General features: G+C 39.1%; 1 protein-coding gene across 18 annotated transcripts in view; it reads right to left on the bottom strand.

Annotated features, from left to right (window-relative positions):
* Window positions 1-27,880, bottom strand: part of LOC127100949 (uncharacterized) — a 31,934-nt gene that overhangs the window by 3,394 nt on the left and 660 nt on the right. For 3 of the 18 annotated variants that reach the window (XR_007794539.1, XR_007794538.1, XR_007794542.1), the window contains exons 2-4: window positions 27,148-27,838; window positions 1,484-1,614; window positions 1-135 (exon numbers count right to left, since the gene is read on the bottom strand). The exon at window positions 1-135 is cut by the window's left edge. Coding sequence is in view for 8 of the 18 variants with exons in the window: in XM_051038259.1 (XP_050894216.1) it covers window positions 18,855-20,168 (1,314 nt within the window). In the remaining 10 variants the exon portion in view is untranslated. The other 15 variants (XR_007794541.1, XR_007794540.1, XR_007794543.1 and 12 more) reach the window with 12 other exon arrangements.

Below are 27,880 nucleotides of genomic sequence, written 5' to 3'. Positions count from 1 at the left end.
TGTCACCAAATTGTGTCCGACTTTTACTTTCTCATGGTTGCATCAACTTCTGGGGTACCATAACAGAACAAGTATGGGGAGTGTCTTTCATCCACTACAATCGATCCCGGATTCGTCCAACAATTTCTCATCACTCTGTACACACAGGTAAACAATAAAAACAAAATACTACGACAACAGAAGCAAAAACGAAAGCCAAAAACGATGAAGGAAAACATGAACAAAATGAAAACGAAATAAAACATGAAAGGAAAAACCCCCTCACACCTGAACTAAACATTGACCTCAATGTTTAAATCCAGATACAAAGGGGACTCACAGCGACTACTGTTGTGGAAGAGGTGGAGGATCATGCAGGAAATGCAACATCAGACGTTGCATCATAGCTTGCATGTCATCCATAACCGTCCCTTGTCGGAACAATTCCACACCTTGTCTAGTTTGCTCGGTGTGGAGGACACCCATCTCAGTTTATATCCAACCCCATTGGTCCTAAGACATAGAAGAGGACCCTTCACCTTGTCGGTTCGAGTCTTGTGGGGGTGGCACAAATTTCTCCTTTGGTCTATCATTTTCCTCCATCTCATCACCTGAAAAATCCAGGTCATTCTGAACATTGTCCCCTACAGATGGGGCAGAAGCTGCATAAACCCCGTTAGCAACATTTGCAATACTAATAGAATCAGGTGCTGGTAACGCAAGTACTTCCACATTATGAATTACCAGAGAATAATATTTCGGCATGATTACAATCATTTGTTGATTGACAAGAGTGTTCATGTCAATCTTTGTCTTACCTGCCACTGCTGGTTCTTCCATCAAGAGTCGACCATAACCAAAGTGGTCTGCAATCTGAGTGATCATGCCACCCACAGAAATTTCACATGTACTTGCATAGCCAACTTGTTTCAAATGATTAGCAGCAAAAGCGGTTGCATTGACTCTCGCATTGTTGGCCATGCAATGTAAGAAAAACAACTCTCTCTTTGCAGCCACACCGGTGCTATCACCCAGTCCAAACAAGGTGTAAGCTAACCCCTTCTGTGCATACCTGAAACAAGGGTTATGAATCCCAGAAGCCTTGCCAGAACTTGGGTTGTAACCATTTTTACCAGTAATGGCCATCCAGAAATCAACCGCTGAAAAAGTGTCTGGGGGTGCTTCGGGTCCAGATACTGGAAGTCTCAGAATCCCCCCAAGTTCCTCCATAGACAACTCATGGTCCTCATCAAACAATCTGAAAGTCAACTTACCATAAAACTCCATTTCGGAACCAGTCCACTTGCGTCTCATCTTAAACTCAACAGTGCTAAAAAATTCAAGAGTGATGCGTACAAAAGTCGGTGCTTCAAATTGCATAAATTCTAGCATACCTATATTGTGAAACATTCGATGCACTTCTTCCTTTAATCCTAGCTCGTCTAGTGTTGCATCACACATATATCTTGTAGGAATGAGTCTTCGTTGGGCAAGTATCGCATACCTTTCATGGTGATCCGGTTCCTCAAACAGGATGCCATGTGCATTCGGGTTGCGTCTCGCACGTTGCTTTGGCCTGGAAGATGTGGCCACAACCTTTCCTTTGCTTTCTCTCTTCGGGGGCATAATGGGTACCTACAAAATATCTCAAAACCCAAATAATGAATTAGTAAAAACAGTCATCGTCACTACGTAGAGGACGGAGAGTAGAACAGTTTTTGTGAAAGGGAGATGTGGTTTTATGGAGTTGATAGTGGTGAAAAGTGAAGCTTTTGGTGGTGGAGGCTAGGTTAACAATGGAGGAAGAGAGAATGAGAGTCTTGTAAAACCAGAATAATGAAGGATAAGTGGTGGATATGAGTTATAAGTCAAGTGGGTCCCACCACTTAAAACAAAAAAAAAACAAAAAATTCAAAAATCCAACCAAACCATTGTGTTTTTGTTAAAATAGAATCAGAAGTAAAATAAATATTTCCTACGCAATCCCTGAGATCGATACTTGGGAATAAAACTCTTTATTACTACATCAATAAAAATAGTACACTTGCTATTTTTCCAATCAAGTTTTTGGCGTCGTTGCCGGGGATTGCCAAAATACCTATTTTAATTTTTATTCTATTGAAATTTTGTTGCTCGTCAACCAAAATTTTATTTGTGACAATCTTGGTATTCAATTCTAATATTTGTCTAACTTGTTTATGCGAGGTAAGGCCTCAGCGGATTTTTCTTTTGACGCAGAACCAGAAAGAGCTCTTCACACTAGACTGAGACAAGCTAAGCGAGAAAAATTGGAAATAGCAGAAAAAGCGGAGGAGGAAGTTGTTTCAGTGCACTCAGAGAATTCAGATTCAGACGCAGAAATAATTCCTGAGGTCATGGTTGCAGATCCACCACCACCAGAGAGACTTCTCGGTGACTATGGTGGAAACAACACTCCGGGTGGTCGTATGACAATTGTAAACCAACCGGTAAATGTAGAACAATTTCAGCTGCATCCCAGCATAATTAATCAACTCGAAAGGCGGTCCTTTTCTGGAAGAGTGAATGAAGATGCCAACAAGCATCTCCAAAGGTTTGTAACTATGAGCACAACGCTTAAAATGACTGGACATAACGAAGAAGCAATAAGGCTTCGTATGTTCCCATTCACTTTAGCAGATGAAGCCGAAGAGTGGTTCTATTCCTTACCTGCTGGCAGTATCACTACATGGGAGGAGATGGAAACAGCATTCTTGCACGAATATTTTCCTACATCAGTGTCACTGAGAAAAAGATACGAGATCCTAAATTTCAAGCAGAAGGAGGGTGAGTCACTAGGAGATGCCTATAAAAGATTCCAGAGAATTCTAGTGGCTTGTCCTACTCACAACATGGATGAAACTGAGCAGATGCAAATGTTTGTTAATGGTCTTCGAATTCAAACGAGACAAATCCTTGACTCAGCAGCTGGTGGCTCAACTAACTTTGCAACAGCCACCGGTATGAAGAAGATAATTGAAGCAATTGCCTCAAATGAGCATCTGGAGTTGTATGATAGGGTGTCAAGCAAATCTGCAGTAACTGATTTGAAGCTTGAAACAAACAAACAGGTAAAAATTGAAGAAGCAGTTGCTGCAAATGTCGAGAAAAGGTTGAAGGCATTAAACATAGGTGCTCAGAAAGTGGCTCAAGTGCAACAGGCACCAAACGATGTGTGTGACATTTGTAATGGACCACACAATACTGTTCATTGCTTTGCAACACCACAGCAGATAGAAGATATCAAGTTTTTAAAGCAAAATAATCCCTACTCCAACACATACAATCCGGGGTGGAAGAATCATCCCAACTTTGCATGGAGAGATCAGAAAGGGAATGTGCAACAGCAAGTACAAGGCCAATATCAAAACCAATATCAGCAATAGCAACAACAAGTCCCAAAGAAGGCAGATTGGGAGATTGCAATTGAAAAGATGGCAGCTCACAACATCCATTTCCAAAAGGAGACTCGAAATAATCAGAAGAACACTACAGCATCCATAAAAAATCTTGAAATTCAGATGGGTCAAATAGCTCAACAGTTAGCTTCCAGTTCCCAGGTACCTGGCACGCTTCCTAGTGGAATAATTGTGAATCCACGTGATCAAAGTCACATCAAAGCAGTGGTCACAAGAAAAGGAAAAGCTAATGAAAAATAAGTTGACGAACAGGTCGAAGAAGATGGGTTGTTGGAAGTTGATTTAGAGATTAGAGAAGCGCCAAAACAAGCTGAAGAAGTGGTGGTGAAACCGGCAAGCCAGCAAGAGAAACAAAAACCAAAGATCATTCTTCCTTTCCCTACGAGAACAAAGAAGAAAGATCTAAATGAAAAAAAAATGAGAAGTTCTTAGAGTTATTCAAGAAGCTCGAGATCAACATACCTTTTGCTGAAGCTTTAGAACAAATGCCGATATATGCCAAATTCATGAAAGACATCATATCGAAGAAGAGGTCGATTGAGGGCGAGCCGGTTGTGCTAACTGAAACTTGTAGTGCTATTTTGCAGGGCCTAAAAATTCCGGTGAAGAAAAAAGATAGAGGTGTTGTCACTATTCCTTGCACCATTGGAGATAGATCATTCAAGAAGGCACTAATCGATTTGGGAGCAAGTGTTAGTCTAATGCCCCTTTCGATTTACAAAAACATTGGAGTTAGGAGAAGTGCAAGACACTCGCATGACACTGCAGTTTGCTGATCATTCAATGAAGAGACCCTATGGTATAGCAACAAATGTTCTGGTGAAGATTGATAAGTTTGTTTTCCCGGTGGATTTTGTGGTACTCGAGATGCCGGAAGACGAGGAAATCCCTCTCATTTTGGGAAGACCTTTTCTTGAAACTGGAAGATGCATGATAGATATCGAGGAAGGAACTATGACCCTCAAAGTCTATGATGAAAAGCTAAAAATTGATGTGAAAAATACTATGAAATTCAAGGATGACGAAGGTGCAAGTAAAAATATTGAAGTTCTGGATACAATGTTTGCTCAATCTATGCAGATCACAACACCCAAGCTTCCCTTAGAAAGAGTTTTAAGCTTATCTATCATTGAGGATACTGAAGGAATAAATGAGAAAGAATATGAAGTGGTGTCTATGTTGAAGGCACAACCTCCTTTGATTCATTCTCGACCACAACGGTGGGAAGAGCTTCGACCTAAAGTATCTCCAGAAGAAAAGCAAGATATAAAAAAGGGGATTAAGTTGAAACAATTACCAGAACATCTCAAATATGTCTTTTTAGACAATGAAGAGAAATGTCCAGCAATCATCAGTTCAGGTTTGAGAGAGATTCAAGAAGAGCTAATCAAAGTACTCGAGAAATACAAGGGTGCTATTGGTTGGGCGATGGAAGATTTGAAAGGAATCAGCCCAACACTGTGTATGCACAAGATATTGATGGAGGATGATCAGAAACCAGTTGTTCAACCTCAACGGAGACTTAACCCAGCTATGAAAGAAGTCGTTCGCAAGGAGGTTGTTAAACTTTTAGATGCGGGATTGATTTACCCAATATCTGATAGTTCGTGGGTGAGTCCAGTTCATGTGGTACCGAAGAAGGGAGGAACAATTGTGATAAAAAAATGAGAAAAATGAGTTGATCCCCAGACAGTAACAGGTTGGAGAGTCTGCATTGCTACAAGAGACTGAACATCACAACCAGGAAAGACCACTTTCCCTTACCTTTTATTGATCAGATGTTGGAAAGATTGGCAGGTCATGATTTCTATTGTTTTTTGGATGGGTATTCAGGGTACAACCAAATTGCGATGGCACCTGAAGATCAAGAGAAAATGGCATTTTGCTTATAGAAGAATGTCGTTTGGATTGTGTAATGCACCAGCAACATTTCAGAGGTGCATGACATCAATATTTGTCAATATGCTTGAGAAACACATTGAGGTATTTATGGATGATTTTTCTGTATTCGGATCTTCTTTTGAAAATTGTCTGTATAATCTGTCACTTGTGCTGGAAAGATGTCAACAAACCAATCTGATCCTGAATTGGGAGAAGTGTCATTTCATGGTGAGAGAAGGGATAGTGCTAGGCCATAAAATCTCCCATGAAGGAATTGAATTTGACAAGGCAAAAGTAGAGGTGATAGCCAATCTCCCTCCTCCAGTTAATGAGAAAGGTATACGGAGTTTCTTGGGACATGCGGGATTCTACCGTAGGTTCATCAAAGATTTCTCCAAGATCGCCAAACCATTAACTAGTCTACTTGTGAAGGATACTCCGTTTCTGTTTGACAAAAAGTGCAACGAGGCCTTCGATACTCTGAAGCATAAATTGGTGTCTGCTCCTATAGTGATCTCTCCTGACTGGTCTTTACCCTTTGAGATCATGTGCGATGCGAGTGATATAGCAGTAGGGGCAGTCTTGGGGCAAAGAAGAGACAAACTCCTGCACGTGATCTATTATGCCAGCCATGTGTTGAATCCAGCTCAGATGAATTATGCAACCACAGAGAAGGAGCTATTGGATATGGTGTATACCTTTGACAAATTCAGGTCATACTTGTTGGAAACAAAGGTAATTGTTTATATTGACCATGCTGCTTTGAAATATCTTTTTTCTAAACAGGACTCGAAGCCAAGGCTGCTCAGGTGGATTTTGCTGTTGCAAGAATTTGATCTAGAAATTCGAGACAAAAAAAGGTGTGAAAACACAGTTGCTGACCACCTATCTCGAATGTCCCCGATAGAAGAGACTGAAGAAGAACACCCAATCAAGGATGAGTTTATTGATGAACGAATCCTCGCTGTGGTGGGTGTTCCATGGTTTGCCGATTACCAAACTATCTGGTAGGTGGCATAATTCTTAAAGACTTTGATTATAACAAAAAGAAAAAGTTTCTTCATGATTGCAGGTTCTATTTGTAGGACGAACCATTCTTGTATAAGAAAGGGGTAGACAGACTGATTCGTCGATGTGTCCCGGAAGAAGAACAAAATGAAGTCTTAAAAGCTTGTCATGATTCAGATTATGGGGGACATTTTAGTGGAGATAGGACAACCACAAAAGTCCTCCAATCGGGGTTGTACTGGCCTACTTTGTTTAAAGATGCCCAAGTCATAGTGAAGGAATATGACAGATGCCAAAGGACAGGGAATATTTCTAGGAGAAATCAGATGCCCCAAAAGGGCATGCTTGAAGTGGAATTATTTGATGTTTGGGGGATTGACTTTATGGGGCCGTTTCCACCCTCATTCGGGAAGAATTATATTCTGGTAGCTGTGGACTACGTCTCGAAATGGGTGGAAGTTGTTGCCCTCCCTACTAATGATGCAAGAGTAGTGGTAAACTTTCTCAAGCAAAACATCTTCTCAAGGTTTGGTGTGCCAAGGGCACTTATCAGTGATGAAGGGACACATTTCATAAATAAGCTCATGGAGAACTTATTGAAGAAGTATAATGTGAAGCACAAGATTGCCACTCCGTATCATCCTCAAACGTGTGGGCAAGTTGAAGTATCCAATAGACAAATAAAACAGATTTTGGAAAAGACAGTGAGTGCTTCAAGGAAAGATTGGGCGATCAAATTAGATGACGCACTATGGGCGTACAGAACCGCCTTCAAAACCCCAATCGGTATGTCTCCTTATTAACTAATTTATGGTAAGGCCTGTCATCTCCCTCTTGAATTATAGCACAAAGCCTTTTGGGCATCCAAGTTCTTGAATTGTGATCTTGCAAAAGCCGGTGAATCCCAAATTCTTCAACTTCACGAGTTAGAAGAATTTCGTAATCAGGCCTATGAGAATGCGAAGATGTACAAGGAGCAAACAAGGAAGTGGCATGATTAGAGAATCATTAAGAAAGACTTCTGGGAAGGACAATTGGTGTTGTTGTTCAATTCTAGGCTCAAGTTGTTTCCTGGCAAATTAAAATCAAGATGGTCTGGGCCATTTGTTGTGCATAAGGTATCTCCCCACAGAGCGATAGAAATCAAGAATCAAACCAATGGGGATATATTCAAGGTGAATGGCCAGAGGTTAAAGCCCTATTACATAGGACAAGAATCTGGATTGATTGACCATGTGCGTCTCACCTAATGAGGTGGACGACCATCGAGTCATGCGACGTTAAACGAAGCGCTTCGTGGGAGGCAACCCACGCGTTTGATTTCTACTTTATTTCATTTTTCTTTTTCTTTGTGTGTGCTAAAATTTTGTTGTAGGGGAGGAGGAGAATTAGAAGGGCAAAGTCACAAACACCTCAAAATGGAAGGAAACCACACAAGTGCAGTAAAACAACAAAACAATTTTCAAATGTTGAGGGAGCCAGATCACCAACACGGGTGCCCGTGTTGAACAACACGGCCCGTGTTGATTGCCCTGAACCAAAAAAGTGGGCGTGTGCAGAGAGGAGGAAACCAGATCACCAACACGGGCACCCGTGTAGATGCACACTGTAGCACCTCAAATTTGCACCTCCCATTTGTACATTCATTTCATTTTTAGGTCATTAACATTGCATTCATATTGCATAGTCCATTACATCTCATCAGGCAAGACTGGTAGGAGATTCAACTGTGCAAGAGAGCAAGAGCATTCTCCATGTGATCAAATCCCTAGGGTGGTTCCATTGAGCTTACATGACCCAAGGATCATTTGGAAGCAATTTGGCCAAGTGTTGAAGGCTCAGAACTCATCAGTGCATGTGCAAGTCATCTGAGACCCATTAAAAGTCAACTGTGGATTTGGAGGTGGGAAGTGATTAGAGATACTTCATTCATGTTCAAACAAGTATCATTTGACATTTCAAACACTCACATTGAAGAATTGGAGGTCCAGTCAAAAATTTCCCAAAATAAAAAAGTGACCCATAATTTGAACTTTCCAAAAATGGAGAGTTTTGGACCAACTTCAACTCAATTTTACATCATCAAAAAAGCTTCAAATGAAATTTTGTTGAACATAAAAGTTGAATATCTCTCTCTCCCATTTCCAAAAAGTCCAAGATCATGAATTTCTGATGAATGGTTGAGGAGATATGATCAAATCATCATCAAGTGTGCAAGGCCAAAAAGTGCTATGTATCGATCCATACGAGTTATGTATCGATCCATGCAAGGCAAAAAGTGCTATGTATCGATCCATACGAGTTATGTATCGATCCATAATTATGTTTTGATCATGTATTGGCTACTGTTCACGTGTGCATGCTTCACACACCCTCCAATTTGTCATTTTTTTTGCCATGCACCTTGTTTTCACTTAATTTCAACTTAACTAAGCATGATTAATTTGGATTAAGGGTGGATTAGTACAGCATATAAATACCTAAACCCTAACAGAATTGAGGGGTTAATCATTTTTCACATTTTTTAGATCTAAATTTCTCTCTCACTCAAAAATTTTCTCTCATTCACAATTCAATTTTCTTCCAAATACCATGGCATTTTAACTTCAGATTCTTGTTCCTGAGCTTGGGTTTAGTAGAGATCAAGGTTTGTTGTGCTGAATTCGTGGAAGAAAAGTGTAGTTCATGTTCATGAAAATGCAAATGGAGCTTCTGTTTTGAGCCAGATCTAGAGCCATTCGAGCCTCCATTGATTCATCAAACTTCATTTCAAGTATTGTGGAGTAGATTGGAACACTTCCAGGCCGCAGATCGTGTGAATTCAAAGTCTCTGCACTTCAAGAGGTCACAATTCGAATCTCTTAATTTTAAAATCCATTGCAATGTTGTTGTAGATCTTTTTGTCCTGATGATTCTGAGCTTTGAATCGTGAATTTTCATGCACTATTGGCTGAGTTAGGTTAGTTTAAAGTTTCATGCATGAATCTTATTTTGTTCGATTTGATCTTAATACTTGATATTATGCTTAGCTTTTCATTGATTCATGATCTCCATGGAAAGACCTACGTGATGATGTGCATGATTTGATTTTCTGGAATAATTTTTTCTTGATGTATGAAGAACACGTGTACTGTTCATCTTCTTCATGAGGAAGAAGATGAAGTTCATCATTAGGCCACGCTTTTTGGCTTTCTGCAACGCTTTTCTGTTTCCATCCACGTTGTACTAGGGTTTGTCCATGATTGGTACACGTTTTGCCTTGCTTGCATGTTGTTTGGCTCACAGTTGTTTGACTTGCACACATCAGCATTGACCATGCCACTTCATTAAATGAAACGGTGCGTTTTGCACCTTGGCGCGCCGAACATTCAAATGCATACTGAATTCGATTCCTGGCCAATGCATAATTTCAAATGCTTCACATTTTATTCCATTTTCCCTCCACATTTCATACTATATGCTTCACATGTTTTTTTTAATTTTTTCCAGCTTCTAAAAATCATATAAAAATGAAAAGTGCACCAATTGATCCCCAATTTTCTGCACAATGATCCTTATCCTGTCTACTTTTTTATGATCATTAAATTGCAAGTTGTGCTTGGCTGAAAATTTGACTTGTCCTAGGGTGTTTGAACATGTGTCCATTCGTGTTATTGCCTTATTCATTTGATCATAAAATGCTTATTTCTTATCCAATGATTCATCTCTGTTTTATGCTCATGCTAACTGGGTGTGACAATTTGTGTCACACATTTGGTTGTCTGTTTTATGCTATGTGATTGCCATGCCTAATGATGTCCAATGCCTCTGATTTTTTGTGGGATGATCATGTCGTATGTCCTGTTTACTCATGAATTTTGTCAAGATTTTTTGAGTCATTTTTCATTTGATGTGCATTTGTTTCTTCTGATGTCCCAATGTGATCACCATTTGCATGCTTTGCCATGTTTTGTTCATGAAATGAATATGATTAATGATTTTGATATGGGACTTTTTGAGATGTGTTCTTGATTGGATGAAGATGATTCATGTTAAATTTCATGTTCTGTTTTGAATTTTTGATCCATCTTTGACCCTAGGCTTTGACCTAGTGGTTTGTGGCTTACATGTGGGCTTTGATTTCAGGTTTAAACATCCAAGTCCATAGTTGATGATGCTTCCTCATTTGAGCATTGATGTTTGCTCTTGATTACTAACACTTGTGTGTTTTATAGGTTGATGTTAACTCATTTGAGTTTGCCTTGTGGCTTGCACATTGTGAACATTGTCTGTCTGTTTGTTATTGCTTGTTGATTGTTTGTCTGTACAGTTGAACTGATTGGTTTAGATTTTTCACAGGTACTTAAGTTGCTTTGAGTTCTTTTGAAGTTGATTTTGCTTTGCTTGGTTGCTTAACCACTGAGGTATAATTCTTCTGACTTCATGTAGTCTGGAAGACCTGTCCTGTTATGTGGGCAGGCACCTGTCTGAAGCCCTCCTTAAGAGGCAATGCTTGTGAATGTTTAATTTTGTGCCAAGCAGGTAAAGACCTCTTAAAGGGCAATTGGCAGATAAAAGAGATGTGTAATCCATCTCCTGCTACTCAGTGGGTCATTCACTTTGCTCACACACCATGTGTTGATGCATTGTGAATAAAAACCCAAACTCTTGTAGTGTCAGTCATCTGTGGAGAAGAGTTCCTACATTCTGAACTCCCACACTTTCTATTTGAGTCAAGCTCTCCCAGGCCAGGGATAAGAGCTGTGAGGTCTTACCCTCACTTCCCATTTCATCTGCCTCACCCTAACTCTCAATGTTAGGGTTAAGAGCTAACCACACCCCATTCCAGTTGGCTTGCTTTTGCTGCCTAGCCTTGTATGAACCCAATTGTGTGCATATAGTGTGTGTGCTTGCTTTATTGTGCTTGTATGTGTTTGCCTGTGCTGTTTAGGATAGCTTGCTCCCTGTGCAAGTTAGATAGAAACCTCAACCTAGGGCCATGGTGGATTTACATGATAACTATTAGGCTCGAGTCAGGCTCCCTTCTAGTTTGTCATTTCCCAGTCTCTGGTTAGGTTAGAAGTTCTTTCCCTGTTAAGGGGAACTACGTCGCCCTGATCCTCATACCAGATGAGGTACATAGGCAGGAGATGAGCTGATCTCTCCGGGCGCCCTTTTTTTCTTTTTCAACCCCTTTGTGTGTGTTAGGAGTCTGACGTAAGTCCAACGATTGGCAGTTGGTTTCCTGTGTCTTGTTTGCTTGTTGGAGTCTGACATAAGTCCAGCGATTGGCAGTCGGTTTCCTGTGTGTGTTTGTTGGTTCAGAGTCTGATGTAAGTCCAGCGATTGGCATTCGGTTTCCATGTTTGCCTGTTTGTGTGGAGTCTGACGTAAGTCCAGCGATTGGCAATCGGTTTCCTGTGTGGTCTTGTTTGGCGTGCGTTAGCCGAGCTACGAGTGCTCTGATTCTTCTCCAGTCAGAGAAGATACGTATGCATAGGATGCGACATCCTAGCGAGCACGTTTCCCCTGTCCCGAATTATGTCGACTCTGATGTCTGTGCTTGACAGACTACGTAGGCCCAGGATGCGATATCCTGCCGAGTTAGTTTCTTTTGTCTTTTTGTGTTTCCTTCCAGCCTTGTGTGGTTTGTGAGTAGTTTCTAGCAGCCTTATCCTTTCTTTTGTGCGTGGATCCCGTCGAGTACGACGGATGCGTAGGGGTGCTAATACCTTCCCTTCGCATAACCGACTCCCGATCCCCTCTTTCTCTGGTCGCGAGACCATGTCTTTTCCAGGTTTACTTCGAGCGTTTCCTTTCCCTCTTTTGGGATAAATAACGCACGGTGGCGGCTCTGTTGTTTCGTTTTCCCGCCGGTTTTTCGCGTAATGCGACACACACGGCCCGTGTTGTTTTGTACGGGATGGATTTTTGAAATTTTTGAAATTTTTTTATTTTAAGTGGTGGGACCCACTTGACTTATAACTCATATCCACCACTTATCCTTCATTATTCTGGTTTTACAAGACTCTCATTCTCTCTTCCTCCATTGTTAACCTAGCCTCCACCACCAAAAGCTTCACTTTTCACCACTATCAACTCCATAAAACCACATCTCCCTTTCACAAAAACTGTTCTACTCTCCGTCCTCTACGTAGTGACGGTGACCGTTTTTACTAATTCGTTATTTGGGTTTTGAGATATTTTGTAGGTACCCATTATGCCCCGAAGAGAGCAAGCAAAGGAAAGGTTGTGGCCACATCTTCCAGGCCAAAGCAACGTGCGAGACGCAACCCGAATGCACATGGCATCCTGTTTGAGGAACTGGATCACCATGAAAGGTATGCGATACTTGCCCAACGAAGACTCATTCCTACAAGATATATGTGTGATGCAACACTAGATGAGCTAGGATTAAAGGAAGAAGTGCATTGAATGTTTCACAATATAGGTATGTAGAATTTATGCAATTTGAAGCACCGACTTTTACACACATCACTCTTGAATTTTTGAGCACTGTTGAGTTTAAGATGAGACGCAGGTGGACTGGTTCCAAAATGGAGTTTTATGGTAAGTTGACTTTCAGATTGTTTGATGAGGACCATGAGTTGTCTGTGGAGGAACTTGGGGGGATTCTGAGACTTCCAGTATCTGGACCCGGAGCACCCCCAGACACTTTTTCAGCGGTTGATTTCTGGATGGCCATTACTGGTAAAAATGGTTACAACCTGAGTTCTGGCAAGGCTTCTGGGATTCATAACCCTTGTTTCAGGTATGCACAGAAGGGGTTAGCTTACACCTTGTTTGGACGGGGTGATAGCACCGATGTGGCCGCAAAGAGAAAGCTGTTTTTCTTACATTGCATGGCCAATAATGCGAGAGTCAATGCAACCGCTTTTGCTGCTAATCATTTGAAACAAGTTGGCTATGCAAGTACAGGTGAAATTTCTGTGGGTGGCATGATCACTCAGATTGCAGACCACTTTGGTTATGGTCGGCTCTTGATGCAAGAACCAACATTGGCAGGTAAGACAAAGATTGACATGAACACTCTTGTCAATCAACAAATGATTGTAATCATGCCAAAATATTACTCTCTGGTAATACATAATGTGGAAGTACTTGCGTTACAAGCACCTGATTCTATTAGTATTGCAAATGTTGCTAACTGGCCTTATGCAGCTTTTGCCCCATCTGTAGGGGACAATGTTCAGAATGACCAGGATTTTTCAAGTGATGAGATGGAGGAAGATGATAGACCAGATGAGCAATTTGTGCCACCCCCATAAGACTCGAACCGACAAGGAGAAGGGTCCTCTTCTATGTCTCATGACCAATGGGGTTGGATACAAACTGTGATGGGTGTCCTCCGCACCGAGCAAACTAGACAAGGTGTGGAATTGTTCATATTTTATTTCGTTTTCATTTTGTTCATGTTTTCCTTCATCGTTTTTGCTTCTGTTGTCGTAGTATTTTGTTTTTATTGTTTACCTGTGCGTACAGAGTGATGAGAAATTGTTGGACGAATCCGGGATCGATTGTAGTGGATGAAAGACATTCCCCATACTTGTTTTGTTAAGGTACCCCGGAAGTTGATGCAACCATGAGAAAGTAAAAGTCGGACACAATTTGGTGACACTGGACCGAGAGAGCGGTATGGTAGAACCGAATCGGAAAAGAAACCACATGACACTAGGAGGCTTCAGAGCTTGTAAGTTTAACCAACATGGTGAGAATACAAAGGCCAAACACTAAATATCATCATGAGAGTTCAGCCAGGTATGACTCTATCACTCTGACTTTGCGTATGTTCTTTTGACACTTCACAGCATGACAACACACACTGAGGCAAGTTATTTGTTTAGCCCAGAGCCTTTCTAGCCATCCCTATTTGTATGTTTACCCTTCGTGAACCCCATTGAGCCTTAGCCTTTTTGTTCGTAATAAACCCCATATTAACCATTAATCATTCATTTCTTCCATTAATCGGCATGATTGTAGTAAGTTACAAAATGTGCAAAAAGCTATGTTTGGGGTGGTAATCTTTAAAGAAAGGGTGAGTGCATAAGAAGAGATCTAAAAGTAATGCAAAAAGAAGAGACGTGTGTATGTCCTAATAAAAAAAAGAGAAAGAAAAGAAAGAAAAAAAGAGAAATGCACTTGCCGAGACTTAAGACTCTAACACCTGTAAAATGCTCACAGAGAATTGAGTTAAAAAGAGTCAAAAGTGAATAAACCCCCAGAGTTATGAGTTAAGCACGAAAAAAAAGAGAAAATCAAACAACATGAATGCCGAGTTCAAAACCGTTTGTTATCCATTTATGTGTCTATCCTACCGTACCCAAGCCCTGTTACAACCGAAAAGACCTCATAAAGTGTGTGGAATCTGTTGTTGTAGTGAAATTAGAATTTATTCAAATTTAAGAGTTTGGTATTGCATGATGTGTTGTGAGTGTAAACACCCTAACCATGAGAGATGTTGTGAGTATGTGAAAAAGCTTGCAGGTAACGAGGCATCTGATGTGGAAATGCGGTGAACAGTTTGAGTCGGGAAAACCAGAAACTTGATTGGAAAGGAAGAACACAAGTTGTGAAGGACAAGGTTGCATTGTGGAAAGTGAATTCGTGGGTGGCCTTTGTTTGGACTCAATACATCACTTGAGGACAAGCAATTAGACAAGTTTGGGGTTGTGATCGGTCACCATTTCCATTGAATTCCCACCTTTTATCCGGCATACTTTCATCACTTTGGTAAGATTTGTGGTTGTTTTTAGTTGTTTTAAAGTCATTTAACATGTTTCATTAGTTTATTATTGCATTGCATTTTGTTACATGTTTGTGTCAAAAAGTCTCTTTTATGCTTCGATTTGGTAGTGTTAGTGTTGCAGGTTGTTGCATAGGTTCAAATGACTAATAGTTGAGTGTTGGATGCTCCGGAAGGCCAAAATATAAGATGCAGAAGGTCAAAACAGGCTCCCGTGTACATCAACACAGCCCGTGTTGTTTGCCAGGAAGGAGCACTCAAAGAGGGGAGTCAGGGGGTTAACACGGGCACCCGTGTACATCAACACGGCCCGTGTTGATGCCTATATAGCTTGCTTTAAAAAACACAACTTTTGAAGAGCAACACGGGCACCCGTGTGAATCCACACGGGCCGTGTTGATGGGCGCGGCTGAGAAATTTTACTTTATGTTGTGTGGATATGCCCTGTTCATTAAGGGTATTTTGGACTTCTTGCTGGGAGAAAAAACCATTTGAGGCTATTAGAAGATTTTGGAGAGAAAGAGAATGGGACTTTTTTACGTATGAGAGAAAAACATTGCACTGGAGAATATAGCTACTACGGAGGATTTGAAGACGGCGAGATTCAAGGGCATCAACCATTGAAGATCAAAATCTCTTAATTACCAGAGCGAACACCAAAAGTACACTTATTGGAATTCAAGCGGAGTTTATACTTATCAAACGCTGGAATAACTTCAATAAATGCTCAACATGTTCTTCTTCATCTCTTGATTTATCAAGCATATCATCAACATATACCTTAATCTCTTTATGCATCATATCTTGGAAAAGAGTGGTCATGGCTCTTTGGTACGTTGCACAAGTATTCTTTAAATCGAAAGGCATTACTCGATAACATAATGTTCCCCAAGGTGTAATGAATGTGAATTCTCCATATCTTCGGGTGCCATTTTGGTTTGATTATAACCGGAAAATCCGTCCGTAAATGAAAAGACTTTGAATTTAGTTGTATTGTCTACCAACATATCAATGTGTGGCAGAGGAAAATCATCTTTCAGACTAGCTTTGTTCAAATCTCTATAATCAACACACATGCATACTTTTCCATCCTTCTTTGAAACATGCACAATATTGGTCACTCATTACGGATACTCAGAGGTAACAAGGAAACCATCATCAATCTGCTTCTACACTTCCTCTTTAATCTTCACTGTCATATCAAGATGAGTTCTTCTCAACTTCTTCTTGACCGACAGGCATTCTGGCTTCAAAGGAAATCTATGCTCCACAATATCAATATCAAGACCTGGCATATCTTGATAAGACCAAGCAAACACATCAGAATATTATCGGATAAGCTCAACCAACCCCTTTTTAACATCTGGACAAAGCTGCGACCCAATCTTAACTTCCTTGATATCATCCTCGGAACCCAAGTTGACTAATTCAATCTGCTCTTCAAACGGCTGAATGGTTCTTTCCTCGTGCTCAAGCAAATGGGAAAATTCCTCAGACACGTCTTCATCATCATTCTCTTCCTCAGCTTCAAACATAGGGAAATTAAAGTTTGGAGAGGGAGTAGGATCATTATGTTCAATGGGTTTGAGAACCAACTTGCATAATGATTTGATATTTTGATTTTAGAGAAATGCAATGCAAACAAATATTATGCAGACATGGGAATAAATTATTGTTTATTTATGTTTTTTGTGATTACCATTTTCAGAAAAAGCAAAAAGTAAAAATAGACATCATAAATGTGGATGAATAAAATTGTATTTTTATTGATGATAAATTTGAAATGCCCAACAATGTTTCACTTTTCCCTTAAGCATAGGAGAATGATTTTTCTTTAACAATAAAAAAATTACTTTGAATGGTGCATAACAATAGGTACATCAACAGCAACCCAATTGTTGCAAATCTGTTTGTGCATCACAAAGTTGGTATAAGCTTCGTTTTCATCATCATCTTCAATAACTACAGCTGAGTGTTGTTCATCCCCATGAATGAACCCTCCACTGCGGAAAACTTATTGCATAGCCTTGACACTGTTGTTGAACGGACCTTGCTGGAATCCCAACCCAGCTTTATTCTTGTTCTCAATAACCTCTATGACACGACCCCACTTGTCGGTGCTGCCAACCTGGACAACCTCTCTTGCATCTTTTAGAGAAGACATGGATGCCCCAGTCTTCTATACTTCATCAGCAACAGATAAAGCTTGGAACGGTGTTCCTACTTCTTCTTCATCTTCTACATAGGTAAAGGATGACAGATGGCTCACTAGAAGCGCTTTCTCTCAACCAACAATGACGAGCTTGTCGTTCTTAACAAATTTCATCTTCTAATGCAAAGTAGATGTCACAGCACCAGCTTCGTCAATCCATAGCCTTCCTAGTAAACAGCTGTAGGCCGGATGAATGTCCATTACTTGGAAAGTAATTTGAAATTCACTCGGACCAATCTTAATTGGAAGGTCCACCTCTCCAATGACAGTTTTTCGGGAACCATCGAACGCTTTTACCACCACGTCATTGTACCTCATTGGTGCGCCTTGATAAGACAGTCTTGCCAAAGTTTACTTGGGCAATACATTCAATGATGAACCAATATCCACCAATACATTGGATAGAGCGTCCTCTTTGTAGTTCATAGAAATATGGAGTGCCAAGTTGTGATTTCTACCTTCCTCAAGAAGTTCTTCATCACAAAAGCTCTGATTATTGCAAGAAATGATGTTAGCAACAATATGATCAAACCGATCCACTGTAACATCATGCTATACATATGCTTACTCCAACACTTTCTGCAAAGGCTTTATACATGCTTCGGAGTTCATCAATAACGATAACACGGAAATCTTTGATGGTGTTTGGAGCAGCTGCTCTACAAAGTTGAACTCATTCTTCTTGATAAACGCAGAACTTCATCATCATCATTAATCTTCAACTCGCTGGATTCACCAGACTGACAAGTTGGAACATTAATCGGATCAACTGTAGGAACATCTGCCTTCTTGCCCACCATAACATCTTCCATAACTTTTGGAGATACAGGGCCAAATACACGACCGATACGGGTCACCTTGACGACATCTACAATGCTTACCACTGAACTCGTGGTGGTAATAGGAACCTATTGCCCCTTCTTAATCATGGTGGCATTGTATTTATAAGGCACATCTCTATCGAATGAATATGGGACGGGGCTCACTAACCTCATAACCTACGGTGATGCCGATCAATTAACAATCTTGCAGCTATCAAATTGAATAATTACCCGCTCGGGGGTCTTGAATATTGGTACGATAACATTCACATCATTGCCCTTATGTCTGGACTGCTGGCTCTGAATTATACCTTCATATATCAGTTTCTGAATATCCCTCTTAACTATTAAACATCCTCAAGGATTGATACTACAGACAACACAATCATCATGGTCATGTTCACAGTCACTGATTAAGCACAAAGTTCTATGGATATCTACCAAAGATTGTCGAATATGACGAACATCGAAAACCCTAAAATTCCCGGGACAACCATCTACCATATTCACATAAGCATTGTCATGAGCAGGCAACAAATTTACTTTGACATTAGGTGATTGGTCCTTAAAGGACATCATACCTCTCTTGATCGGTTTTTGGACCTCATGCTTAAAAGGATAGTAGTTTTCAATATCATGGTCGGGAGCTCCCTAATGAAAAGCGCAATGCAGATCAGGCTTGAACCACCATGGCAAAGGTTCAGGAGTATGTGGAGGATTTCTTGGTTGAATCAGATTCTTGACAACCAAAAAAGGATATAATTCTGCATAAGTCATTGGAATAGGGTCAAAAGTGACCTTCTTCCTCTCAAAAAAAAATTCTGATGATGATTGTTGTTTTTATTGTTGGTACGTTGTTGCGGTTGTTGTTGATGTTGTTGCTGAACGGGAATTGATTGATTTGTTGAGTTGTTAGTAAAAACAAGAATACTTGATGATACTTGATGATAATGCTGACGAGACTGGGAATTCTTCCTCACAAGAGGTCTCTTATGCCTCCCTACAGACACTGCATTGGTTTCCCCTTCCTTCCTTTTGGAGAAACTACCAACATATTTCTTGCTCGAAGATGCTTCATCTTTAGACAACCGACCTTCTCTGACACCTTCCTCTAACCGCATCCTCATGTTCACCATTTTGGTGAAATCATTAGCATCACTGGAAATCATGTGTTCATAATAAAATGAACTCAGAGTCTTCAAAAAGATCTTGGTCATTTCCTTATCCTCCAAGGGTGGGCTAATTTGAGCAGCAAACTCTCTCCATATTTGGGCGTACTTCTTGAATGTCTCCTTATCTTTCTGAGACATTGACTGCAATTGATCCCGATTGGGGGCCATATTAAAATTATACTTATATTGCTTGACGAAAGCATCACCCAAGTCATTAAAAGTACGAACACTAGCACTGTCCAAGCCCATATACCACCGTAGTGCAACACCAGTTAAATTGTCTTGGAAGTAGTGGATGAGTAGCTGATCGTTGTCTGTCTGAGTAGACATCTTGCGAGCATAAATTACAAGATGACTCATAGGACATGTATTTCCCTTATACTTCTCAAATTCTGGGACCTTGAATTTGACAGGGATCTTGACGTTGAGTACCAAACACAACTCAACAACACTTTTACCAAACAGGTCCTTACCCGTTAGGGTCTTCAATTCCTTTCTCAGCTCAAGAAATTGGTCTTTCATCTCGTCCATCTTCTCATAAACATCGGGCCCCTCAGATGAATCAGAATGATAGATGGTTTCCTCAACACGGGGCAAAATATGCACGACGGGAGGAGGAGTTGACATGATCAGGCTAGATGCCCGCATATAAGCAAACGTTGGAGCATCTCCTTCAGGCACAAAGTTCGGCGGCATTCCCCACGAGAATCCAGCAGGCATGGTTGGCATAGACTGGCTAGAAGCAACTACAGGCACTAACGTTGAAGTAATTTTAGAGATAACAGTCCTTTGAGGAGAAGAAGTTGTAGGAGGAGGAGATGGTTGATTCTGAGCAACAATCACATACTCCATCAAAGCAGTGAGTCTGGAAATCTCATCCTTGAGTTCTTTGTTCTCTTGTTCTAGATGTTCCATTCTTCTTTGGTGATTAGCTCGAGTATTATAGAGATGAGTCAACTTGTCTAATACAAAGAGGAAGAACAGTAAGACATTTGGCTGAAGAAACCTGTTATGCAAATGATGCGTGAAATGCAATGCTTTTGATTTTGATTTCAAGGAACATACAAGGCCTTATTTGCAAATATTTTAGTTAATAATAATAATAATCACTAATAATAACAGTTTGGCCATAAACATCTCTTTTTATTCATAAAATTTGGAAGGATTATTGTGAGTACAATTTCAGAAACCAAAAATACATATACAAGAGAAAAGGAAACTACCATCCTAAGGATCCCTAGCAACTGAATCAGCTGAACTGGCTAAGGGCGTGTACTTCCTTCGTATGCGTCTGATCTCTAACTCAAAAGTTGTCTGCATCTGAGCTTTCTCGAGGGCGAGCTGATCAACAATCTTCTTCCAAGCACCGGAAGGATGAGGCATACTAGAGGAAAATAAATCCTTTGCCTCTCTTTGTCTCTTCACTACATGCTCTTCAAGAACCTCAATGAGTGCATCCTTGTCCTTCCACTCAAGTTGCAACCCTACGTGCTCTCGGTTCAAAGCATGGAATCAATCTTCCCAAAGGTCCCTCTCTTGCTTCATCTTGGCAAGTGCATCTTCCAACTCCTATACATCTTGGTTAGGGGGAGTTGATAACTCAGCCATAACCATAGACATAGATCTTTTTGCAGGCGTACGACACCTTAAGCTCCAAGGCTCTCTTCTTCACCTAAGTGGTGTAAGCTTCAAAAGTTACACAGTTGCATGGACCAAGCTTGACTCTTCCCTTCCTATGAACACTGTGCCAAGCATGCACCATCCTACTCTTAAAATTTTGGAAATCTTTACCCTCTTGATAGAATATACCTTATGACTGAACATTATTAGGTTTATCTCTCAATGGGAACCCAAGCTGGCGATGGGCCAAATCAGGGTTGTAGTTGATTCCTCCTTGTGTACCAATGAGAGGCGCATTAAAGAACTCACCACAAAAGTCAATAATATCCAAGTTGTCCAAAGCAGAATCATACCAAACAATATCATCATTAGTGAGAGACATAAGTCTCTAAGATGAGCATGACAAAGATGGAAAGACAAAGATGGCTTCAAAGGCGTCCATGCTAACAGTTTGAGCAAAAGTAGTACCTCTACCGATGAGAAACTCATAAGTCAACCCTAGAATCCCTCCTTTCTTTATCATATCAGTGTCGATCTCAGATTTCTTCAAATGAATAGCTTTGGTTGTGACTTGAGACCTCGGAATCTCCTCTAATCCACTAAAAGGCACCTTGTTAGATACGGGTATACCCAAGAGATGGACATATTCTTCCAACGTGGGAATGAGCTGATAATCAGGAAAAGTGAAGCACCGGTAAAGAGGATCATAAAACTGGATCAAGACACTCAGGAGTCCTTCCAAAACTTCGATAGATAATACAAATAGAAGTTTCCCATGACGTTTCTTGAAATCTAAGGAATCAACTACAAAGGATGACATCTTCCTTAGCTCTTTCAAGTCAGGACATCTGAAATTGTACTTTTTAGTATTCCTTGGTCCACAATCCATGGTCTGGAAATATTTGCAAGTATGACTTTAGTTCCTTGAAAAATTATTATTGTGATGAATGTTATGATGTGTATGAATGCATGAATGCAACAATCACACACAAGGCAGACATAAACAAAGGTCACGAGATGGATCAAGTCATTATCAAGATGAATCATCCATTTTGGTGGATTTAGGTTTTTCACCTTATCAACACACAAGTTCCATTGATATTGACAATAACTGATCAGATCAACCGAGAATTAACGGGTTTATTATGAGTCACGGGCATAGATTCAGGTCAAGAATCATCTTAGGAGTGTACTAAGGATAAAAACATGTAGATCATATTCTAAAAAGTTCCCAGAGTTGTGATCCCATTTATCGGATATTGTGGGTCTGGATGACTGACTCATCAACCCATAGTATTCTCAAGAGAAACTCGTATGAGTTTAGTATCGCGTAACAATTATTATCAAATCTACACTTGAACAGTCTCCGCACTACGTCCTAAATATGCCAAGTTGGGTTAAATGTTTTACGGTCCTTAGTTTCTCGGACTTCCAGGTCGGAAAAAGTAATGTTTATCCACGATTTACTTGTGTGACATCAGTAATTCCAAGGGGTCTCCACTGAGTAAATGGGTCTCAAGTCAACTCGTTAAGGACTACTTCACACGAGTTGAACATGACTATACCATCCTCCTATCTTAATTGCACTCATGTTCATATTAGAACTTATCTCACCGCACAGAGATCACCAAATACAACAGACAGAGTATCATACATATATACCAACAGACATCAAATATCAACAATATAATACACACAAAAAGTATGTTAAACCCACTGAGGACTACTTCTCAATAGAGTCGCCACTTTCTTTCTGTAGCGGTGTATTCGTGACCATTGAGCTATGTATAAACTCAACGTCAATAAAACCAGAATCGTCATCGCACTTTTATTGTTTCCAAAGGAAAAGGGAAAAGTACTAACAAAACTCAAAGATAAGAACTTTTCAAATTAAAACTAATAAAATGTCAGAGATTACAGGTAAAGGGGTTGGTTACACAGAGGGAATGTATTAGCACCCAAAGTGTCATAGGTACTCCTAGGGAGCCTTTTTGTGTGTAAGTGTTTTAGTTGAAAATGATGTTTAATAAAATAAAATAGAATGAGGGGATGAGGAAAGAATTCATTAAATATATTTTTGTGTTTGACAAGACCTTCAGTCTTATGCCTACGTACCAACATAAAAATGAGGGATCAAAACTCCATAGTTCGTGGTAAAAACTTCAAAGAAATTGATGGATTAATTTTAACAAAAGTTTAAAGATCTTTTATTATCAATGGGAGAATACTCAACCAAACGTCCACCGATAATGAGCGCTTTACAACACTTAAGAGGGAGGGCTTCAACTTGGATTCAATCAACAAGTATGCCACTAACCCCTAATAAATGGAAAGACTTATAATCAATATCATGGAATGGGAGAATTATATCTCAACCATATATAACTCAAATCTAAATACTCTCTTGCAAAAGTTTTAAAATAAAATGGCACAAAGTGGCCAAAGAATTAAATGAGATTGTTAGTTCTTTTTGTCTTTTGAAAGTTAAGTCAACATGATTAAGTTTATTCACAAGTTTGTTTAAGAAAATGTTTTGAAAATTAATGGCATAAGGCCAAAGTTTCTACTCATTAAAACAAAAGATGAAAACACAAACAAAGAAAGATTTTAAAATGAGGAAGAGAATTTGAAATTTAAGAAGTGGGAGGAGATGAAGGGACTATCCTAGACAAAATTTAAAAGTTTGGAGTTGAAAATATCTGACCAATGGGATGCAATACACGAGACAAGAATGTCAGATAGAAATCCATTTCCTTTGGACTTTTAAGCAAGCAATAAACATAATCGTCCAAGTAATTAATATGAAGAACAAACCACATCAAATAAAGATAGTCAGAATCCCAACAAGCATTCCAAAAGAAAGCAGTCTTCAGTGTCTTCAAATGTATCAGATGAAATATTCCTTGTGGTGAACTCATAGAAATAATCATCAGATATAAACAATAAGAACAAGATAATAATTTAAGCACAGAGACAGAGTAACATATAAACCAAGGAAAATCTCAAGGCTTGCATCAGATGAATGACATAGTCAAAGTAACTCGGTCTCAACTAATGGCATTGGTTAAATCCTTCAAAGCATGAGGAGGTTGCCTATTCTAAGTCCAAAAGTTCAGATCAAGCCAAGGGCAGAGGTCCAACCGCCCATCAACACATTTTTTTAGAGTTTTTGTTGTTATTAGGTATTTTAAGGTTCTAAGACCACAAACAGAACAAAATCACAAACACACAAAATATATAGAATCACAAAGATATGACTCAAGTGAGCAAAGTGAAAAGGACTAAAACATAAACATCTTGCATGAAATATAAATGCCAATAAATGATAAAGGTACTAAGATTTAAATTACATTAAGTAAATGAATATAAAGATAAAACAATAACAAAGAAATGTTAGTGAAGAATTCAATTGTTGAAGTCATTCTTTAGAGAACACTCAACCATCCATTCACAAGTATGAAAACATGAACCAAGACATCATATATGAGAAGGGCTCCAACTTGGATAAATCAACAAGTATGCCAATAGCTCACATAAATTGAAAAAAGGTCAAGTTTTCACACAATGACATGAAAAATGGGAAACTTACAATCCCACTTACAAGAATGTTATGCATTTGGGACAAATTTAGCTCTATGTTAAACAATCGTAATTGGACTTATGTAGAAGTCACAACTATCTGAGGTCGGACAATAAACATATTGGTGTTAATGCATGTTAGAGACATGGTACAAAGAACCAAGCTCCTAAAGCATACCACACTCAAAAATAAAATGGGATGGACATATCTTAATCAGACTCATGTTGATTCATCTAACCCAAGGTTATTGATAAATCAACTAACATTTGATTTGTAGAGAAATCATTGGTAAATGATGGATTAGGAAAGAAGAGAGGTGAAGATGAAGAGGGAAATGGGAACCCAAATTGATCATGGGAGGAATTTCATCTGATGAATATTATTCATTCATCTTGAGGGATGAAGTGTACATTTCATCAACCCCCTAAATCCAATAGTATTGATCAAATGGAAGTTCAAATCAACCATGATCAAGGCCAAACAGAAGATGAAACAACACAAGGTCAACTAAATAGCTCAACAATAATTTTAAACATTGAAACAATTGAAAATAAATTTAAAAATGAAATAAAATGCATTTTAAAAGGGAAAAACCTCAAATCCCTTCAAATTGTCAAATAAATGATCAAGGTATTCATCATAGGTCAAACAAGGTCAAAGGACCTTAGAAATTTTTTTGAGAATTTTTAGAAAGTCAAAAGTATTTAAAAATATTTAAAACAAGTCAAAAACAATTTAATTCACAAAAAATATCAAATATAATCCAAAAAAATGATTTTAATTCAAAATATGGAATAGAAAATTATTGAAAGATTTTTGGTAAAAGTCTCATATTTTTTAGATTAAAAATAAAATTATTATGAATTAAACAAAATAAGCTATTTAAAATATTAAAAAAAATAAAATAAAAATAGAAAAAAAAACAAGGATCATCAAATCTCCCTCATTAATTGAGGTGGCAGATCTGATGGTCATGCGCATCAAGACCACCATGCACATGAGTCAACACGTAGCAACATTGGTAATTCAAATCAAAGGCCAAGATTAGAACGTGGAAACCAAATCAGATGGCTTGGATTGTGCCAACGCATCACCGGAGCCCTAGTTCCAGTCATCTTCTCCGGTGGCCTCCACCGGAGTGGTCAAACTGAAACTTTAACAAAAATGAAAGATCCATACATGGTTTTGAAGAGAAAAACACGAGGAGCAAGAATCTGACCTCCATTTCTTCCAATTCTCACTATATAAAGAGATGTGTGGAATTGAAAATTGAGGTGTATGAATTGAGTTGTTTCGACTTGACTTTAAAGCATCTCAATCTTGTTGCCTATATTGGTAAGACTTCAGTCAACCAAAAATTAAGATAAATTATGGAGAATTGAGGGAGAATGGAAGAATGAAAGTTTCTGAAAATTCACCTTCTATTTGCAATGATGAAGCTCAATCTCAATTTCAATTCCACTGACCTTGCTTCTATTAGCTTACAGGAGATGATTTGGATGCAAAAGGGCTTTAAATTCTTGGAGTTTCAATTCCAAAACGGAATGGGAATCAAAACTCGATTTCAAGAAAAAATTTCAAGAAATTCTATCAATGGAGGTAGGGAGAGTTCGCAATTCAAAGCTTGAGTCAAAGGTCCTCAATTCTGAGCAAAATGACATGTATTTATAGGCTCAAAGATTCATTTCCACGCACTTCCAAAAAATGGCCAAAAATAGCAACTTGGTGTGCATGGTTGCATAGGCATGCAACAAGGCCCAAATAATGATATGATCCAATTCCAATTCGTGTGCAATTGATGCTGAAGTAATAACATGAAACTATGCAATGTGAATTATCATTTGAGTGCAAAGATTGCCAAAACAAACCAAACAAAGGAGTCGTGCGCAAGTCCCTCAATTTTGATCCAAATGTCATGATCTTAAACTCTTTGGAAAGCTAGCATGAATGGGAACAACTTTTATGTTGGAACTTTTTTCATTTGAGGCTTGGATCATGATGAATTTTGGGGTGGAAGTTGGAGGAATCAAACATAGTTGAAACTTTTCTAAGTTAAAAGTCAAATGACCACTTTTCCACCTTGAGTAACTTTTGCTATGAGCTTCAAATGACTTTGGTCCCTTCTTCAAAGTTGCAGATCTTTCGATCCTATTCAATTTGGTCACAAACTTGACACCATTTGGATCTTGCATGAGGGATTTATGGATTTTAGAAGTTGAGGAAAAATGTTTGTTCAATAATGATGACCTAAAATGACCTATAATGTTTCCTCTTAGTACATGCCCTTGAAAGTGAAAATTGACCTTTATCAAAGCAGAAAAATTGGAGAAGAAATCTTGAAATGGATCATTAAACTTTTATGGTCTTCATATCACAAAAATTGAGCAAGTTGTGGTCCTTGGAAGTTGACCTTTTAACATTAAAATAACAACATGGCAGTTTTAATTTCAATTCTGCCTGAATAAAGGAGAGCCTCGTGTGCATTTTGATGTCCAATTACTTTGGTTTCCGGAAAATGACAGTATAAAATACAAACATATATCGATCTAATTCACTAACAAAAACTCCATAATAATTTGTCGCAACTAACGGACTCACAACATTTTGAATTATCCTGAAAACACATCACTAACATACTAATCGATCCACCTGCAACAGAGTTCAAGAAGTGTAATTACGAAAATCAAAACATACCAGAAACAATGGAGGATTGTGATGCTAAAAACAGTGGGTATGGTAACACCGAACTCAACGAAGATCCCTCACAAACTGAACATGGAAAGGATCGGCGGTAGTGTGCAACTCCAAGTGATAAGCCAATGTTGCCAAGGTTTCATGGGAGCTATGTCGCAAGGCCGCGCCATTGAGTAGTCACCAACTAATCCAATATCCAAAAATGCAATGCAGATTTGTAGCAAAGGAGAAAGAGCATACATGCATTTTAACAAAATGAAACCCTGCACTTTATTTTTCAGCAAAACACATAAGTGACAATCCTTCCTAACTAAAATGAATTTGAATTTGTTTAACAGCTCACAACATTCCACTATAACTAACGGATACGGCACAGAGAATCAAAACCACAAAAAAACTGATTAACTGAAACTGAACTTGTTCTAACAGAACTTTTCATTTCTAACTGACTTATGCATAACCGAATTGCATTGTTATATATACCTTTTCATTTCCAGAAAACTCAACTTTGCTTCATTCCATCTTCTTCATTCCATCACAAAGAGAGAAAATTCAGTTGTATTTCAATCTCCAATCTTCTTCTTCATTCATTCTTCTTCAACCTTCACCCTCTGCTTCAAATCCTCACATCCTGTTTCATAATCTGCTTCAAATCCTCACATCCTGTTTCATAATCTGCTTCAATCTTTCCCTGCAAATGATAACATGACAGAATGAGATAGCAGAGGAAGAA

Source organism: Lathyrus oleraceus, chromosome 7 (assembly GCF_024323335.1).
Source record: "Lathyrus oleraceus cultivar Zhongwan6 chromosome 7, CAAS_Psat_ZW6_1.0, whole genome shotgun sequence".
Lineage (NCBI taxonomy): Eukaryota > Viridiplantae > Streptophyta > Magnoliopsida > Fabales > Fabaceae > Lathyrus > Lathyrus oleraceus.
Note: the sequence above shows the minus strand (reverse complement) of the source record. Positions and strands in the feature narration are given on the sequence as shown.